General features: G+C 59.0%; 1 protein-coding gene across 2 annotated transcripts; it reads left to right on the top strand.

Moving 5' to 3' along the window:
- Positions 1 to 7,908: 7,908 nt before the first annotated feature.
- CXXC5 (CXXC finger protein 5) lies at positions 7,909 to 17,017 on the top strand. Of its 2 annotated transcripts, none has more exons than XM_026035760.1 (2): positions 7,909 to 8,922; positions 16,051 to 17,017. In XM_026035760.1, the coding sequence occupies exons 1-2, from the start codon at positions 8,134 to 8,136 to the stop codon at positions 16,090 to 16,092; spliced, it is 831 nt and encodes a 276-aa protein (XP_025891545.1). In that variant the 5' UTR covers positions 7,909 to 8,133; the 3' UTR covers positions 16,093 to 17,017. The 2 variants fall into 2 exon arrangements, with proteins under 2 accessions (XP_025891545.1, XP_025891544.1); XM_026035759.1 differs by having other exon boundaries at positions 16,048 to 17,017.
- The last annotated feature ends 700 nt before the right edge of the window (positions 17,018 to 17,717 follow it).

Raw genomic sequence — 17,717 nt, 5'->3', positions numbered from 1 at the left:
CTGTGCCCTTGAGGAGTCAGCGTGGCCTCCCTGTGCCATGCGCGTGGATGCAGAGAGCAGAGGTTAACRTGGAGGCTGGTGACTCCGCGCCGAGGGCGCCGCTGCTTGTGGCGCTGGCTGGCTTGGCTGCGTGCGTGAGGAGCAGGTACTGCGAGGCCTCACCAGGGAAGAGGGGCTGTCTGCAGGGGAGGCTGGGGAAAGCCACTCCGTGCTCCATGATGATCTGCCATCTGCTTTCAGGGCTAATTCCAGATGCTGGATTTAATCTTCCATAGCCTTTTTAATTCAGGAGTTGGCTTCTTAATGTCCCTCAGTGCCACCTCAATAGCAGACACGAGCAGAGCGGCTGCCACGACCAGCCCTTCGAAGGACATCCTGGAGGGCTGAAGATGAAATGTCTCCATGAAAGATGCCCATCTGCCGACCTGTGAGACCTCAGCCTAGTTAACCTCCAAATGCCTGGTGTGAGGCTGAGCCTTTGCAACACAGCCCAACAAAACTCAAGCCTCCGTGTCCTCTCTTGATGTCTGGGGAAAATGGAACGGGTGAGGGTAACTTTCCTGGCACCTGTGGAAGTTGATCTTCTGCCTGGACCAATTGTTGGGAAGATGAATGGGAAAAGCCGAGTTTGTGGGGGAATCTAAGCTGTTGGGTTGACAATGCTGATGACTTGCCATCAAAGTGGGTCCTTGTCTTTAGCTAATGGCACCTCTGCGCATTTAGAAGGCACCATGTTCTGGTTGAACAGATGTCCTRCAGGGACACTCAGCCTTGGGAGGTGCTGGCCTCATTTCTCCCCTCCTTTTCTTGGTTCACTCAGTTACGCTGTGTGACGTTGGCCAGAGAAGCAGCCCCGCGGGGAGTGTGGCRGCAGTCTCGGCTCTCCTGGCAGTCACTGTGTCTGGCTCTTGCCTGGTTGAGTGCCCTGCAACTCAAGACTTAGTGGTGGTTCCCTGTGATGTCAGACTCAGTGCCACTTAATTCCATCTTAAGAGGACTAGGAGACTTTAGTCTAGCACCTTCTGTGTCACCTTTTGTGTCACCTGGTGAGGGGAGCAGCAGAGCCGGTGCCGTCATTCTGGCTGTGGTTCTGCCGGGGGGAAGTTGGGTATTTGGGAGCTAAACTGGATGCTGTCGCGCTGAGATTGGAGCTGCCTGAAGCCCAGGTCTGGTTCTGCTTGTCCTTGTGAGCCTTTCCTTGGTTTGCCTCTGGACCTTCTGACTAGCAATGGTGCAACAAAGCGGTGGTCCCATCACACCTGCTGCTTTTCCCTGCTGGGGGGATGAGAGGCTGGTGTGAAACAGCGCGACCGGCAAATATGGAGCGTGTCACACACGCCAACCATGACCACCTTCTCCTGGCTGCAGAGGTGTCCTCTGCTTGGCTRCCTCGGCTACCAGCAAGGGTGATGCAGCAGCTCAGGTGGCCTGTGAGAGCCCACSGCCGGCCGTGGCACAGGGTACGTGGGCTGTCCAAGCACACAGAATCACAGACTGGCTGAGGTTGGAAGGGACCTCTAGAGGCCATCTAGCCCAGCCCCCTGCTCCAGCAGGGATATCCAGAGCATGTGGCACAGGGTGGCATCCAGGCGAGTCTGGAAGAYTTCCAGAGGAGGAGCCTCCAGGGAGAAAGCTRTGGCCCCAGAACCACTGTGGGATGAAACCCGGGCCTTGCATTGGGCTCACAAGACAAGAGCTGGCTCTGTAGTTCCCTTGCTCAGTCCATGGGCTTGGCAGGCCCATTTAACATCCCTTTGCCACTGTGGAGTGTCTGTGGCCAAGGCTGTGGCCGAGACAGGGACTGTTTTCCTGTAGAGCAAGGAAAACAAGCTACTTATCTACCAAGCCTTGCACAGCTGCTCAGGCTGCAGTGCTCTGCAGAGGCCACGCTGCCGTTCTCCAGAGCGGCAAGGACTTGTAGGCACCTCCAGCAAGCCTCGCAGTGCCCGCCGCTGCCTAAGTCCTTGCAGGTTGCCGCGGGAAGAGGGAGGCCCTGGGGACGGGTGCTGAGGCCAGGAGCAGCGGTGCTGGGCCCGCGCACGGCGCCTCCGAGGCCCTCGCCAGGGCTCTGTGGAGGAGGAGGAGGCCTGCGCTGGGTGGCTGGGCAGGGGCGAAGCGGGGAGGAAGCGGGCGCGAAACCCCCGCCGCGTATACAATTACCGCCACTTAGTGCCTCCTTTTTTGAGGCTGAAAAGATGCCGGGCTCCCTTCCGTCTGCTCCACCTCTGCCGGCCAGACAATGCGGTGGCCCCGGCGCCCACCGCGGCGGCCGCGCACAATGGGGCCGAGCGCCGCGCCGGAGAATGGAAAAAGCAGAACTTTTATTTTCTCGCTTTGTCTCTCGAGCCTGGGAGCACCTCGGCTTCGGCTTTTCCTTCTTTTTTCCCCCTCTTTACGGTCGTGTCTTTGCATGGCTGAACGAACAGTGGCTGTTACAGGAGGAGATTGATTTATTTAAAATTAAAGGAAAGCAGAAGTTATTTTTAAAGACAAGAGATTTTACATCTGAAGGAGCTGATTACTTTCCAGTAATGTTGGGCAGCGGACAGTGAAATAATACAGGGGGGCTGGAAATCACAATCTGTCATTTTTACAAGAAGCAAAGCGCCTCTCTCCTGCTCCCCTCTTATGATAAATGGTTCCTGCAATCAGGGAGACTCTTAGTCCGTCAGTTGATGACTGTTTCTCCAGGTGCTGGGGTATTTGAGATCTTTTTGCAACCTCTTTTTCTTGAGTTGTTAGCATTATCATAACATGGTGCTCTAACAAGAGCCCCTGGCGGGGCTGTGGTGATGAGGAGCAGAGCTCTCCCATGGGAGCCGAGGCCGGCAGCGCATCCGACTTCTGCCTCCTGCAGCTCTGAGTGAGAGCAGGGACCCTGTAGGGAAGCCCCGCTCCCGTCCCGCTTGGAAGGGGTTGAGATGCTCCAAGCTGAGCTCCCAGGTGAACACCTTAGGAAAGGAGAGGCCTGGCCCAGGATGTGGGAGCAGAGGACCAGCCTGCCCTGGAGAAGCAGCCCAGACTGGCGCTCCTGGCCACTGCAGYGCGGAGCCCATAGGCAGGACCGCCTGCTCCGAGCGCAGCTCCAGGCAAGTCCCTGGTGCTCCCAAGCCCCTTCTGTGGGCATAGCCCTCCGTGTGGGATGAAGAAGGAGAAGCGGGGCCATCCGGGTGGGCCGGGTGCCGCAGCAGTCTCCTCGTGGCAGTGAGCAGAGCGCTCTCCACGCGGTAGCTCGTTGGTCACGCGCAGCCTGCGGGGGCTTCCAGGGCGGCTCTGCAGGCTCCTTGCGTCGTTGCTCATTGCTCGTTGCCGCGGCGTGCGAGAGGCCTCCATGGCCCTCTGTGCCAGGTGGGTGCTGAGCCTCCTTTGCCCCACAGTGTCCCCTTGCGTTGCCAGCTGCCCCCACCTGGGCTCRCAGCATCCGTGCCTGGCCGTGGGCTGGGTCTCACCACTGCTTGCTCTGTGGCCCCACCAGTTGTGCTGGGTACATGGCGTTGTTGGCGCTGGGGTCCCAGGCTTGCTGCATCACCCGCTTTGGCCCCATTACCACAGACCTGCAGCCACTGGGCTGGCTCGCTGTCCCACTCMGCAGCAGGCCGGGCTCTGAAGCATCCCGGAAGGGGTCACAGTGGGGACCAGGCGAGCGGCCCAAGCCCTCTCCACCCCGCCGTCCAGAGCTGCCGGGACCATTTGCAAGGGGCTGGTGGCCCGTTGGGTCCAGTTTGGGGCCTCCTGACCTTGACAGTGTCCCCTTGAACCCTGGCGTCCCTCCAGCCTGCTAAGCTGCTCCGTGTAAAGAGCTGAATGAATGGGCGCATCACATGGTCCTTAATGCCGCGCCTGAAACTAAGCACCTTCTGACGGACCCAGATGACACCGCCCGGTGCGTTCTCCAGGGGGCATGGGGGCCGGAAAAGGGGCAGGAGCGGAAGGGGGGTCTGTCTGCCTTTACTCAGGTCAATCATAAAGAGGGGATTAAGATAATTAATCCCCCTGCACCCCCCAGCAATTAGCAGCCTGGCTGGGTGGCGGGTGGTGCCGAGTGGCTGGGATGTGCCCGGTTGCTCCCACTGCTGGGGCTGGGTGGTCCCGGTGGGTGTCAGGGGGTCCCTGGGCACGCAGGTCGGCTGGGCACCCCGTAGCTGGTGCACGGATGGGCCCTGGCGGCTCCACGTGGTGCGCGGGGATGAGCAGCGCAAGGGGCACGGCGCGGGCGGCTCGGCAAGCCCGCTGCTGCGCCGTGCGGGATGGCTCGGCCCCGCTCCTGGCCCCGCGGGGTCGCGGCGGCCACGCCGCCGTCCTCGCCTGGTGCAGGCGCCGCGGAGGAGGGGCAGCGGAGCCGCGCGAGCCCCGCGGGACGGCGCAGCGAGCGCAGCTGGGCTGCGCGGAGCTGAAGGCGCAGCGAGGGGCAGCGCCAGGCGGTTCCAGATGGCAGGAGCTGCAGGGGCCGGAGCGGCAGCGCGGACAATGGCGGGATTGTGCGGCGACGGGGCCGCTCAGCTTGGCCGCCCTTCTGAGCCACCAGCTGGGCGCGTTGGAGAGCGGGGCCCTGCGAGGCCGGGTGCGAACGCTGGCAGCGCGCTCGCCTGCCGGCGCGCGCCGAGGCGCTGCCCGTGTGCCGCGGCCTGGGAACCCATGGTGCCAGTGGCGGGAGCCGGGCGGTGGCCTCGTCCTGCTCGTGCGCTGCCACCCGCCGCAGCACGGGGACCCCACGGAGCCCCTAGTCCCTGCAGGCTGCCGTGGGGGTGTTCGGGGCTGGAGATGCCCAGGCCTGTGCTGGTGTCACGACGTGGCAGCGAGAAGGTGGGGCAGAAACACAAAGTGGGACCTTGYGCCTTCCTGCAAACTCGGGGTGGCTCAAGAACAAGAAAAGCCCCTCTCAGTGGCCGCCAGCCTTGGGTAGGGGCGTTTCTGGTGCGCACAAAACCCTTACCCCTTTACGTGCTCTGCAGCGATCAGTCCCCGTCAGAGCAGGCTGCGAGATGGTCTCGAAGCTGATGTTTGTGTACGCCCGGCCGGTGGGGGCTCCGAGCTGCCGGCCTTGATTTATGCGGCGGGTGGGAGTGCAGAGCAGCTCCCCGACAGAGGCAGCTGGAGAAGGCCGGCCGTGAGGGCGGCCGCGGGGGAAGATGTGCCCTTGGAAATAACTGATGGAGACGGAGACTGCAGCGCGCGGCTGTGCAGAGAGGCGCGGAGGGCAAGGCTGCCAGCAGCAGAGCGGGGAGGGAGCCAAGCGCGCGGGACTTCGCTGCTGACGTTATGCCGCGATGGGTTGCGATAGCGACGGGCTCTTGCTGGGTCCAGCTGGTGACCGCCGTCCCGGAGCCGCTGTCCTTGCTGGTTTGGCGCTCCGTCCGTGCGGCGCGGGGAGTGCTGGAGCAGGGAGCAGGGGCTGGAGCCCCTCGCACGTACCCTCGGCGAGCTCATATGAGCAGCACGGCRTGGGCTGGTGCTGCGCCGCTTGCTGCTGCTCTTGTTTTTGGCCGGAGACCCCTGCTCTGGGATGAATACCGCGCGCTGGTGCTGCCGAGCCACTGCGTGTCAAGGCTGGAGACACACGGTGGAGGTTTTAAGAAGGGAGCGCAGCAGAGAGCCCCAAAAGGTGTCTGAGCAATATCAGCTGCAGCTTAGACTCCACGAGATTACAGGCAGGCCAGAAATGCGAGCTGGGCCGGCTGCTAAATCCAGGACTGATCCAGCACGGTGCTTGGGCCCTCCCGATCCCGGCTCAGCAGCAGTCCCTGGCTGGGCGCCCGCAGCCTGGGCATGGTGGGGCCGTAGCTGCYGCCCGTGGTGCCAGCTGAGCGTGCGGCCGGCTGCGCGGCGCCTTGTGGCCGGGCACCCGCGTGGCGTTGGCCGCGGGCACCGACTTGACGCCTGGCACCCACCTGCAGCTGAGGGGCCACCCGCCGCCCCCTCGCGGCTCCCGGGGACGGGGTCTGTAGGACAGCAGAGCTGCCGTGGGCCGCGCGCGCCTCGGCCTTCCCTGTGCCCCCCAGGCACCGCGGGTGCTGCGCGCAGCCCGGGGAGCGGGCCGGAAGAGGAGAAGGGCCGCAGGAAAGGCGGTCGCGGGAGGGCGTGAGATAAAGCCGCCCGGCTGCTTTATCTCACATCCTCCCGTTAGATGCTTTTCCTGCCGCGCTCCCCTTCTGGCCCCGGCGCCGGCAGCTTTTGTCGTTAAGGTGTGACCCGGCCTGGCGCTGCTGCCCRAGCCGGGCTGCGCCCGCGGCTACCCGTCCCACCCGTCCCGTCCGTGGGTCCCGTGGCTGGAGCCGTGTGCCCAGCGCGCTGCGCTGCTCCCCACGCGCCCTTCCTGGGCCCCAGCGCTGCCGCGAGGCTGGGCACTGCGGAAGGGCAGCCCGTCCTGCCACGGCGCCCGCCCGCCCGCCCCGCGGGAATTTGAGAGCTGTGGGCTGGAACCCGAGTGCTGCATCGATCCCCGCCGCCTCTTAAATCCCACAGCAGCTGAAGCAAGCAGTTTTAGCGTGAGGGTGGGGGTGTTTTTCTCCTGCATCAGGGCGAGATGGGCTGCCTTCCTGTTGCAGGAACGCGGTGTGTGGCGCGGCCTCCTCGCCCCTGTGAGCACTGAGGGGCAGGGCGCGGGGCGCCGCCTCGGCCCGCGCTCCCGCCGCCTCCCGGCCCAGCGCGGCGCCCACGCCGTGGCCTGGGCTGCGTGGGCGGCCGCCGAGCTCCGCGCTGCTCCGTGCCCGCTGCTTCGTCCCTGTGGAGGGAGGCCCCGGGGGACGTTGTTGGGGCGGCCGAGGCAGCTCTTGTTGGGGTCAGGAGGCCTCCCGCCGYGGCGCCCTCCCCCAGCGCCTGCCCGCGTGGGGACGTGGGTTCCTGCTCCGCTAAGCCCTGGAGCTTTTCTCCTCTAAAGCCTGATTACTCCGGCGGTGCCTGTGCGTGCGTGYGTGCTCGGCAGGGGAGGAGGAGGAATTTCACAACAAGTGTTTGCAGCCACGCGGGGCCCAGCTGCCCCAGCCCTGCCCCAGGGTCGCGGCATCGCCTGCTGCGCCAGGCGAGCGGGGGGCGCCGCTGGCACTGTCCTGCCGCCCCCTGGCACCACGGGGGCCGCTGCGCGTGGGTGGGCACGAGGCTGTGCCCAGCTTTGGCTGGGGGCGCAGAGCCAGGCTGGGGAGGTGGGCGCTGCAGCGCGTGCGAGCGGGCAGGTGGGGGGTCTCCCTTGCAAGGAGCACTGAGGCCTGCCTCAATTTTCTGTTTCTCCCCCTTGGAGCAGAGAGGAGGGGTCTCTATCACACTCGCTCCTTAACATTTCTGTGTTCAGGAGAGCAGAAAATAAAAACCAGCAGGTGGCCGAAGCTCCTGCTTGGCCTGGGGGCGCCGGGTGCCTTGCAGTGCGTGGCCAGGCGCCCAGCGCCGTCCCTCCCTCTCCCGGGAGCGGCTCCGGGAGCAGCCGAGCAGGGGGACAGCACCCTGCCGCAAGGAGGAGGACCRAGGCAGCGCTGGCCTGAACCGGGGCAGAGCAGCCCCGGTGCCCATCGGGTCCTGCGCGGCTCCGGGGCCCTGCGCCTGCCTCGGCGGGCACGAGGGGAGCGCGGGCGCCGGGCGCCTGCAGCCCTGCCGGCGTCCCCGCTGCCGCCTCCGGAGCGGAGCAGCCCCGTGACTTCCCTGCGACTTCAGTGCTCAGGGGGAGGAGAGCTGAGCACAGAGAGCTTTTAAACAGCAGAGTGACATTGCTCGCAGGCCAGGACTTTCTTTGTAACCCCCCGATTTCTGTCTGGATGGCGACCCTTTTAAAGAGCAGCGGAACGGATCTCCACCGAGGTCCGTTCCCTGGAGTTTCTTTGTTCGTGGCGCTGAGACTTTCATTGCAGGGGGAGGAAGAGCTGCTTTGAAAAGCCTGTTTGCTCTTGCCAGTACTAACTCTCTTTTATTTTCTACTTCCAGAGCCGTATGTTTTGTATCAGAGCCGCAGACTATGTCTTTGCACTGAAATTGTACTGAAGACCTTTGCAGCCGACCTTGGAGGATACGCCCCGTTCATGAGCATTCCTATTTAAACTTTCTCCGGTGGCTGGTGTATTGGTGCTGCGAGAGGGGCTTTGGGGGTCTTTTTCTTTGGTTTTTGGGTTTTTTTTTTTGGTTGGGAATTGCTGTTTYGCTCTGTGCACCATGTCGAATTCGGGCTCCCATCAAGACACTGGGAACAAGCCAGACACGTTGGAAAAAAATAACCAAGATGACTCTCAACCCCCTGTCAACTCCGAGAGGAGGAACAAAAGTGGAATAATAAGTGAACCTTTGAACAAAAGTCTTAAGAAGTCCCGTCCACTCTCCCACTATTCCACCTTTGGTAGCAGCAGCTCGGTAAGCGAACATTCAGAGAAAGGCAACTCCTTAACTAATGGCAATGAAGCAACTGTGGATAAAAGTAATTCTACCTCAAAGCACAAAAACATCTCTAGTATGCTGAGCAAATTAGACAGGGTGTCAGAAATCTCCTCAGAAGGACAGAACGCCCTACAACAGTTTGCTCAGTCGACAGAAATGCTCAAAAGAGTGGTACAGGAGCATATTCCTCTAGCAAGCGACCATGGGACTGGTATCTCTGATATGGAGGCGGTCTCAGCTGCAGAGACAATGAACAGCCCCTCTGATTTTCCTTACCTGGGGGCTTTTCCCATCAACCCAGGCCTTTTCATTATGACCCCCGCTGGCGTGTTTCTGGCAGAGAGCGCGCTCCATATGGCTGGCTTGGCAGAGTATCCAATGCAGAATGAATTGGCATCTGCCATCAATTCGGGGAAAAAGAAACGGAAAAGATGTGGCATGTGCCCGCCCTGCCGAAGACGGATAAACTGCGAGCAGTGCAGCAGTTGTAGGAATCGCAAAACTGGCCACCAGATTTGCAAATTCCGAAAATGTGAAGAACTCAAAAAGAAGCCTTCTGCAGCACTGGAGGTAACCGGCCCCTGTCAGGCACCCTAACCCTTCTCTTGGGCTGCTCTCCTGGGTTTGGATCTTGCCCTAGATAATAAAACACCTGGTACTTCTTACTTTTCTTTTCCTTCTCCCTTAACAGTTCTCACTGTAATAAGTTGTCTGCTTTGTCCAGCGCCCCCAGTCCTCAACCCTCCCTTATATACTGGGCCATACTGGGGTGGTTCCGACAGGGATGGGGTTGGAGTCTCTCCCTGGGTCGCTGGTGGCTCCGTGCGTGCTCAGGTCTGGAATCTCTTTTGTAGTCATCTGCAATAGGGAGTTTCAGTTGTTGAACTCCTGCTTGAGTTTCACTGCCCGTGTACCCCTTCCGTGAAGAGTCTGCAGGTCTCCACTGTCCCTAGCCAGGGAGCAATTTCTAACCTGCTAAGGGGCTCAAAGAATTGAAAGCAGTCATTCTAAGGCAGAGCTTGTGAGTAGGTGGTGGTGGCTGTGAACCCAATGTTCCTGGTGCACCTGGATCTTCAGATCCCTTAGCTCTCTTGTTGTAAATGGCAGAGAAGAAGCCCGTGGTTTTAGGGTGGGCAGTGGAATGTGCTCTTGGACATTGTTGAAGATGCAGCCATGGCCAGTGCCCTGCGCAACGTCTCTTGTGCTAAGGCAACTTGAGTTCTCCCAGGGCCAGGGTCTCCTCGTGGCTCCATCGGTGTGAATGCGGGAGGGGGTTCGTTGTGCCCTGTGTGTGTCTTTGGAGGTGCCGGGAGCTCCGCAGCTCCTGCTGAATTCACTGCGCACAGAGGCTGCTCTGATCTCCCCACTGAGGCCTTAGTGCATCCTCGGCCTCTAACTCTGAGGTCTGTGGGGACTGTGTCACCACAAGGTTGTTGGGTTTGGCCTCAGAAGCTGCTGCAAAATCCCCTGTCGGGTTAGGGTGCTGACTTCTTAAAAATGCCAAGGAAGGTACATTATTAATGTGGGGACCACAGGCAAGGTCAGGTGAATGAAGTCATCAGATAGGAGTGAAACTCGGCTGGAGCCCTGCAGGCTGCTCCCGTCAGCGTGGGTGAGTGAGCGCTGGGGCCCTGGGAGCACCGGGACGCACTGTGGTGGGTTAGGGGCAGGGGGTGGGCACCCCTCGAGCGGCTGCTCGGGGCCAGCTCCTCCAGCTCCTCTCCATAGGGCCCGCTGTGCATTGCTTTCAGTCTGGGTTTGATTTTCTTGGGAACTAATCTAGCCATCAGCTGCATGTGAGGACCTCTTGGTCCTCTTCCTGCTGCTGAGCATACCCACAAAACTGGTGAAAATTAAGAAAATCACCCTGACATCAGCTGGAATGCACATACTGCTGCGAGGGCATCGCTGATCCTCTGACGTCTTCCCTAAGAGATAACCCACTGTTTTCTTAAGCACGTTCTACATTTTCAATTAGCATCGGCTCTGAATGAATAGTGAAGGGAAAAAAAAAATCTATTTGGGCGGTGGGGATGAGGAGAGCGGGACTGTGTCTTTCAAAAACCGCTGTATTGCTAAATTATATTCTTGTTCTAATTTGCTGAGTCAGTGATCTGGAAAAAGGGAGAAAGGGAAAAAAAAAAGTTCATCTCTTCCGAAGAGTCCTAAAACAGGTCAATAGAATCACAGCTCGCATCAGCCTGAGGAGCCACTCCTTCCTCCCCGGCATTGCACGGGCGATGGGGACATTGAGTAGCACGGGGAACCCATGAAACAGTCACCCTGATGATTTGTTTCTGTGTTCGGTGGCTGGCTGAGGATTGCAGCCACTGAAATTGGGCTTTTAATTCGGTAGCGTTTGGGGACCCCGGAAAGGACGAGTCACTTTGTTTTCTGAGGGGATTGCAAGAGTGTTTAAGCTGAGGGGAGCGGGTGCTCCAGGAGGAATTGGGTGCCTTGGCACGTCACAGGCTTGTCCAGCAGAACAGGTACTCGAAGGCTGGGTATTTTGGGCTGCTCTTTAGGATATCACCTCACGCCGTGTGTCGACCTAGGTAAAGTTGAGCCTGCTTTGTGACCATGCATTGAGGTGCTGGGAGAGGGASACCCTGGTAGCCCTCTGATGTCACGAGGACATCAGTGTTTCTGAGCAGGCCGCTAGGCTTCACCCCACGTCATCTTCGAGCCTTGGCTGTGCGTCGCTCCTGGCCATGCTTAGAGCAGCCGTTGGAGCTGCTGCTTCCTGCCTTGCTGGGGCAATGCCATCCAGAGGCAGCAGCAGCCTCTGAGCAGAGGTGCCGGCCACGTAAGGCGGTCAGCTTGGCAGTTTCCTGGGCTGCTCGTCATGGTGGCACACGAGCCACCTTTTAGCATTAGTGGCAGAGTGAGGCACGCTTTGCTGGCCATTTACATGTGACTGCAAAATTGGTTGTGTTTTCTTTGGAGTGTTGTCTGCCCTGCAGGTGGGGCCCTGTGCCAGGGCTGAGCAGGAGAGGAGCACCCCGGCACCCCAGAGCGCGCCCAGCCAGGCCGGCGTAGTCTGCCAGCACGTGTGCTGAGAGTGGCGTCCTCAGAGAGCCAGGGCAGGGCTGCAGCTGTGATTAAACATTGATCTAAAATCAAGCAGTAAAAAAAAAATAGAATTAAACCTTTATGGCAGCGTAAAAAGCAGGCTAAGTCCCAATACTGCCGTTAGGCTTTATCTGCCCATCTAAAGAGCCTGAAGAACCGGTCGCCACTGGTGTCCTGGAGCAGCGGCTGCTGACCGAGGCACAGAGGCCAGAGAGGCACTTGGACCAGGCAGCAGGCCTTGCCTGTACCAGCCAGGCTCCTCTGGGCTCCACCAGCCCCAGCCGCTCTGGGTGGTGCTGCACAGGCTGCCATCTAACCCTGGACTGGTAGTCCTGGACTTACACCCAGAGCAGAAATCCCCACAAAGGCTCTGAGTAGTGGGGATTTTACTGAGCAGGGCTGTCCTCCTCCTAGATTAGCTCTGGTGAAGTGTCTGCTGCCGACCATGGTGCCCCAGCTGAGGGTGGTGTGARGGTTGTTGCTGCATTGTGTGGACAAGGCAGAATCCAGTGCGAGCGTCCGCATGAGTTAGTTGTCCATCTTTCCATAAGAATGAAGAGAGAGAGATGACTCTTTCAGACATCTGCTTTCAGACACGTTAGAAGCTCCCTCATGTCTCATTCCTCTCTCTTGTTCAGACATGGACATCTATATTTGGTAGATGTCTCTTGCCTGTGAATCTGTTGCTCTCTATCCCTGTGGGTTCCATGTTTGGGCTTTTTTTAGGGATCTGGACTGGAACAGCATGGGAAGACGCACTGTGTCATGTCTCCTTGTCTCAGCACTACTTTTTGGGAGGAGCACTTGTCTCTTCGCAGGTATTAGGTTACAAACGTGAGRCTGTTGGGAAACTGTGACTCCTGCACCTCCGTGCACACTGGCCTCCCTCAATTTGTTAAGTCAGAAATGCGCTGGTAGCAGGAGAAAGTCTGATCTGCCTGCAGGCACCCTCTACTGCTGTTACCTCGCATCCACTCCCTGCCTATGTCCAAGCCCCAAATTTGGGTGGAAGTGAGCACTTTGGGATACCTTCGTGGAAGTGTATGGAAGAATCACTCTCCTCATTACTCTGATGTCTTGCATATGTCTTGACCCAAGAGAAAGACCAAAGAAGAGCCCAGCTGGCTCCTGAGGGGGTCAGTGACCTTAATGTGGCCACGTTATGGTGTTTAGGGCAGGACAAACATCTCCATGGGCACTGTATGGACACACACATGTAGTAAGCTGTCTCTAGCAGCCAGTGTGCTCCTTAGGACCATAGTGCTTAGTKCATGGAGCTTGTCCCGAGGTTTGCCCTCTCCACTGTTGCCAGCCCCATGGCAGCTGGATCCACTGTCCAGTGAGCCCAGGCACCAGAACCCACAGCTTGCTGAGATAGCTCTGCTTAACTTGAGGTGTATCTCTCCTCCTGCAGGTCTCCAGCATGTTGCTTTGGGCAACGCAGGAAGAATGACCCTGAAAGCTGCTGGGCTCTCTAATCTCAGCTCCTTTTGGGATGTATAATATACAGATATTGCCGTATTCCTGCAGTTTAAGGCTGTCCCAGAGTGTTTGGAGCTTGGAGGGTCTCTCTTGACGAAGCAGTGCTAAGGACTCTTGTTATCCTTCAATAGCCAAAGCACTTAGGGTGTGCCCAGATATTTTGTAGGTCGTGTTAAGTCTTGAGCATTTCAGACAAACTGTTAGTTCCCTGTGGGTTTCTTTTAGCCCGAAGGAGCTCAGGATGGGATGAGAATAGAGATATCTTCATGAAGGTTTCGTTCAGCACCCTGGCTTGTTTTCCGTTGCTGTCATGTGCTTGTTGGGACATGCAGTTAAAAAAAAAAAAAACAAAAAAAACAAAGGCAAAGGCCTTTCTCAGATGGCCTTGGTTCTGGCATGGTGTCCCATCTGATTGCATGTCCTGGTGGTGATCATGTGGCCCTTGGTTCTGGCCACTTTGCCTTCCCTGGGGGCCCTTGGCATCTAGAAACATCACAGTCCTTGCAGAGGAAACCCTTGGTCTTGTACATGTTGCTCTGGCATCTGTATCCAGCTGGGCAAACATCCCACCTCTTTCTGGGTTGTCCTATCTTCCCACCAGAGCAGGACAGGGCATCTCTCTTTTGAGGTCTTTGGCTCACATGAGCTCCCTTGTACTCACTACTTTACTGAAGGTGGCTTCAAAGAGGTTCTTTGGTATCAGGCACTTATCACATGCAAGATTGAGCTGATCAGAGTTTGGAGCAAGGTACTGTTCGTCTTCATCCCACTTCCCTCTGTGCAGCGAGTTGCTGAGAAGYCCAGTGAGAGACCCAGATGGGGACTGCAGGGGAGAGATGTTTGTCAGGGATCAGGTGTCCCACTGGAATGGGAGGGGGTTAGAGCCTGTGTGTCCTCACAGATTTCAGTGTGGGCCAGGGCATAGCCTGCCCATAAGTTGGCAGCTCCACGGGGTCTGGTTGTGATCAGCGGAGCCCTGGACCGTTCCTGGATGAGGGATGCAGTCGACTTTCCTTGAAAGAGTACGTGATAATGGTAAGGTTAGGAGAGAGGAGAGTTTCCGAGAGTCCTGTGATGGGAGACTAACCGCTAAGTCCTGCTGCAGCTGCTAGCCCAGGCTATGTGGACTCTCTCCATGCATCAGTTTCTCTACCTGATGTCTTTGTAAGCATGTCTCCCGTCTGGGCCGGGGAGAGGTGTTTGGGCAAGGTGTCTGTGTCCCAGGATGTGTCCCGGTGCCTTGGGGCTCTCTTGGTGGTGTGTGCTGGGTGGGATCCTGGCTGAGGTGTGTGAGGGGCTGGTGACATCTGCCCATTCCCCCCGGCTGAGTCGCCAGGGTCCGCGCCTGACTCACGTGTGTGCTCTTTTGCATTTTTTCTGTCATATTGTCCAGCGCAGAGGAGGCCGGCCCAGCCCCAGGAGCGAGGGAGGTCACGCTGCTGCGCCGGGCTCCGCTGGCAAGGCCGTGCCCGGCGCTGCGCTGGCCGCTTGCTGCAGCCCGGCCATTGTGCTCGCTATCGGCCGCAGGGGAAGCCGGAGGCTGGGCCATTGTGTCTGGAGCGGCCAGGGGACAGCAGGAACAATTGCAGAGCTGTTTTTTCCAGATGCCCTTTGAGGAGCGAGTGTTCCCGCTGCCTCCTTGTTGCTGCTGCCGAATGGCTTCAGCGAGACCCTTCAGCAGCAGACCCTCTGCTGCGGGACAGCGCTGGCTTGGCGAGGCCCCTGTGGGCTTGAGTTTGTCCGGTCTCGTCTCAGCCCTCAGCACACACTTCGCCAGGCTCCTGGGCCCAGGAGAAGAGCCAGGCCGGGCACCAGGAGGTCCCAGCGCTGGCGCTGTCCGTGTGGGCACAAGGGCAGCTGCAGAGGGGGGTGCTGTGCAGCAGCCCTGCCTTGCCGGGGAGATGCGGGCAGGGGCTCGCCCCGTGCTTGCTGCCCCGTTTGGGCTGGGCAGCACGAGGGTCGCACTGTACCCACCATCCCTGCGCCTGGGGCGGGGGAGCAGCCCGGCCCCCGGCGGGGGGGAGGCCCGGGGCACCACGCTGCGGCCGCCCGCAGAGCTGGGGCTGGTGCTGCACGGGAAGGGCACCCTCTGCTCCGCAGGGCGCTCATGGGCGGGTGTCCGGGCGGGCCGTGGGGAGGCGCAGCGTCCACGTGGGCGGCTGACACGCATGGGTGACCGGGTGGCCGTCTGGGGTGTCCTGCTGAGGAGGGAGGAGGGAGAGGCCCTGCGCKGACGGCTGCTCTGCACCTGCCCGCCCACCACCCCGGCGCAGCGCCCCTGCTCCTGGTGTGAGCGCCTGGGCGTGTGCCCAAGGGTGCTCCGCACCCGTGGGCCCCAATACCGCCCCGCAGCGCCTCTGSGAGTGCCTAGTTTGCTGTGGGGTGGAAACGTGGAGCGGAGCCTCGTGTGGGGCAGGGGAGGCTGAGCTGGACCACGCTGGGCCAGGCCGGCAGCTTATGTCCCGCGGAGGCCGCCCTGCGCCAGGGCTTTGTGCGACGGCGCCGCCAGCGCCGGGGCCGGCCCTAATGCGGGCGCCAAGCGGTTCAGCGGCGGTGCGGGGCGGGCCGTGGTACGGCGAGGCACTGGGAGCTCCTTAGCGGGGTGGGTCCCTTTGTGCGGCCGCCAGCGGGCGGACAAAGGGGCGGCTTAGGCCGCGGCCGAGCTGCCGGCTGCCCAGAACACGGCATTGTGCTGCCGCCGGAGCCGCCGCGGCGCCCGAGCCCAGGGCCGATTGTGCCCTGGCCAAAGCGCCGCCGCTTCCCGCCCTTGGCCCTGCCAGGTGCCGAAGCCGCTGCCGACCGCTCGGCTGGGCCGGGAGCCGGCTGGGCGCTCCGCGCGCTCGGCTGCTGCTGTTACTTAGCTGCCTTTAAGCAACTTAGTGCTGATGATATTAGCGGCGCTGCTCGCTAATACCTGTGTGACGGCTCCTGCACGTAAACAAGGGGGGCTCCTTAGCAGCGACCCACAAATGCCCAGCCCCAACGCTGCCCTCCAGAACGCGAGGTGGCCCCAGGGAGCAGCGGGAAGGAGCCCCCATCCCCAGGCGGCCGCGCGCGGGGCTCCTGCCGCCACCCCACCTAACGCCTCCTCCCTTCTCTCTCTTGTCCTCCCCTCCTTCCCCTGTCTCTCTTCCTTTCCAGAAGGTGATGCTTCCTACAGGAGCTGCGTTCAGATGGTTTCAGTAGGAACGGGAATCCCAAAGCTCTGTCATCCAAGTGCAATGTCACTGCTTGCTTGTGTTGTCTCAGGCAAGGGATTTTTTGGCTGAAATGAATGGATGCACCTGTGTCTCTTTAGAACCAAAAATATTTTCTCGCAAAATTTCATTCCTGTTTTTATAATTTTTTTTTTTTTGCGTTCGTTTAACATCTTCGAGTCCTAGTCAGACATTTAACTGCTTTTCAAATAAAATAATTAAAAGAAAAAAACAATGGATCTGTAAAGTACCAAGACTTAATAGACAGAGTATGGACAATCAGTTTCTTTCTGTGTTTTGGTGTTGATGTTGTTTATGTGTGAAAGATGCAGTACTTGTGTAGGGAATGTAAATTTACAGTAACCTTTTAAAATCTAGTTACTAATAAGCACTACTGTAATTTAGCACAGTTGTTTAATTGCACCCTCATTTATACTTTTTATTTGATTATTTCCCATCATACAATAGAGTGGATAGTTTCTAGAATGCCTCAACTTCATGTTTATAAATGAGAATATGTTTAAAGCGATGTAGTATCCCTTTTCCTAGCCATTCACGTATGTAAGTTTAACCAGCAAGAGGCTTGGTATAAAAGACGAAAGAAGACAATTGCTACGAAAACGGCGGTCCTTGAGAAAGGAAAAGAAGAAGAAGAAGAAGAAGAAAAAAAGAAAACCACGTCATTGTTAGTTTATTAATATAGAACAAGAAATACTGCATACAGAGAAAAAAAAATCCTAATTGCAATGGTTTACTTCTAGAAGTCATTTTTGTAAACTTACTGAAGTTAAAATCAAAATAAAAATAATATTGCAGGACCTGTGCTGAAGCAGTTACGAAAAGTGATATTTCTCTTCTGTTCAAATCCCCGTCTCTCCAGCTCTCTCTACATCATTAAATTGAAATGCTGTTTGTAATGTTTTAGCGATCCAGGCTGTTTTTGTGAATAAAATGAATGCATGTTTTGTGTCATGATTTACAGCTTTGTTATTTCTCTCCATGCCCGTCTCAAGCAGTTCAGCCCCCCGCCACGATGCTGCCGGGCTGAGGCAGCCCTGCGCGGGCAGCGCAGCGAGCGGCGCCCGCACCCCCTCTGCCTGCCCGGCGCCTGGCGCGCCCGTGCCCGTGCTCGCCACCTCTTCGTTTGCCCGGCGCCGTGCCCAGGGTCTGCCTGGTGCCCCCGGAGCTGCCTGGGCGCTGGGGTGAGTGGAGCGGGCRGCTGCGGGGTGCCCTGCAGAGCGTGGGGCGGTGGCCGCGGGGCAGAGCTTGGCTGCAGCCCCAGGTCCCTGCCAAGCAGGGTTGCGCGTGACGGGCGGACACGAGGCTCCTCTTGGTGGCTGCCCCGGCGGGCTGGTGCCACGCTGCCAGCKTGCTGGGAGTGAGCGACGCTGCAGCTCCCAAGGGCCCAGGAGCTGCAGCTCCGGAGCCTCAGGCTGCTTCCACCCCTCATCTCACTGGGGCCATGCAAGTGTCCCAGCGCCGCCGTGGGAGCAGCTCTGCCTGGCCACAGTGGAACTGTGGGAGCCCTCGGCCAGTCCTGGCATCCCAGTGAGGGCAACTCGGCAGTGTAACCGAATCATGACTGAGGATCGATGTCACTGGCTCTCTCTGTGC

The sequence above is a fragment of the Nothoprocta perdicaria genome, unplaced genomic scaffold, assembly GCF_003342845.1.
Source record: "Nothoprocta perdicaria isolate Ctin4 unplaced genomic scaffold, notPer1 scaffold_166, whole genome shotgun sequence".
Lineage (NCBI taxonomy): Eukaryota > Metazoa > Chordata > Aves > Tinamiformes > Tinamidae > Nothoprocta > Nothoprocta perdicaria.
The sequence above is the reverse complement of the archived record's forward strand: the minus strand, read 5'-3'. Positions and strand labels throughout refer to the sequence as shown.

Bases quoted from the DNA above. Each gene is read 5' to 3' on its own strand.
- CXXC5 (XM_026035759.1), top strand. From the start codon at position 8,134: ATGTCGAATTCGGGCTCCCATCAAGACACTGGGAACAAGCCAGACACG. The intron at 8,923-16,047 runs GTAACCGGCCCC...CTTCCTTTCCAG, and splicing joins AGCCTTCTGCAGCACTGGAG to AAGGTGATGCTTCCTACAGG.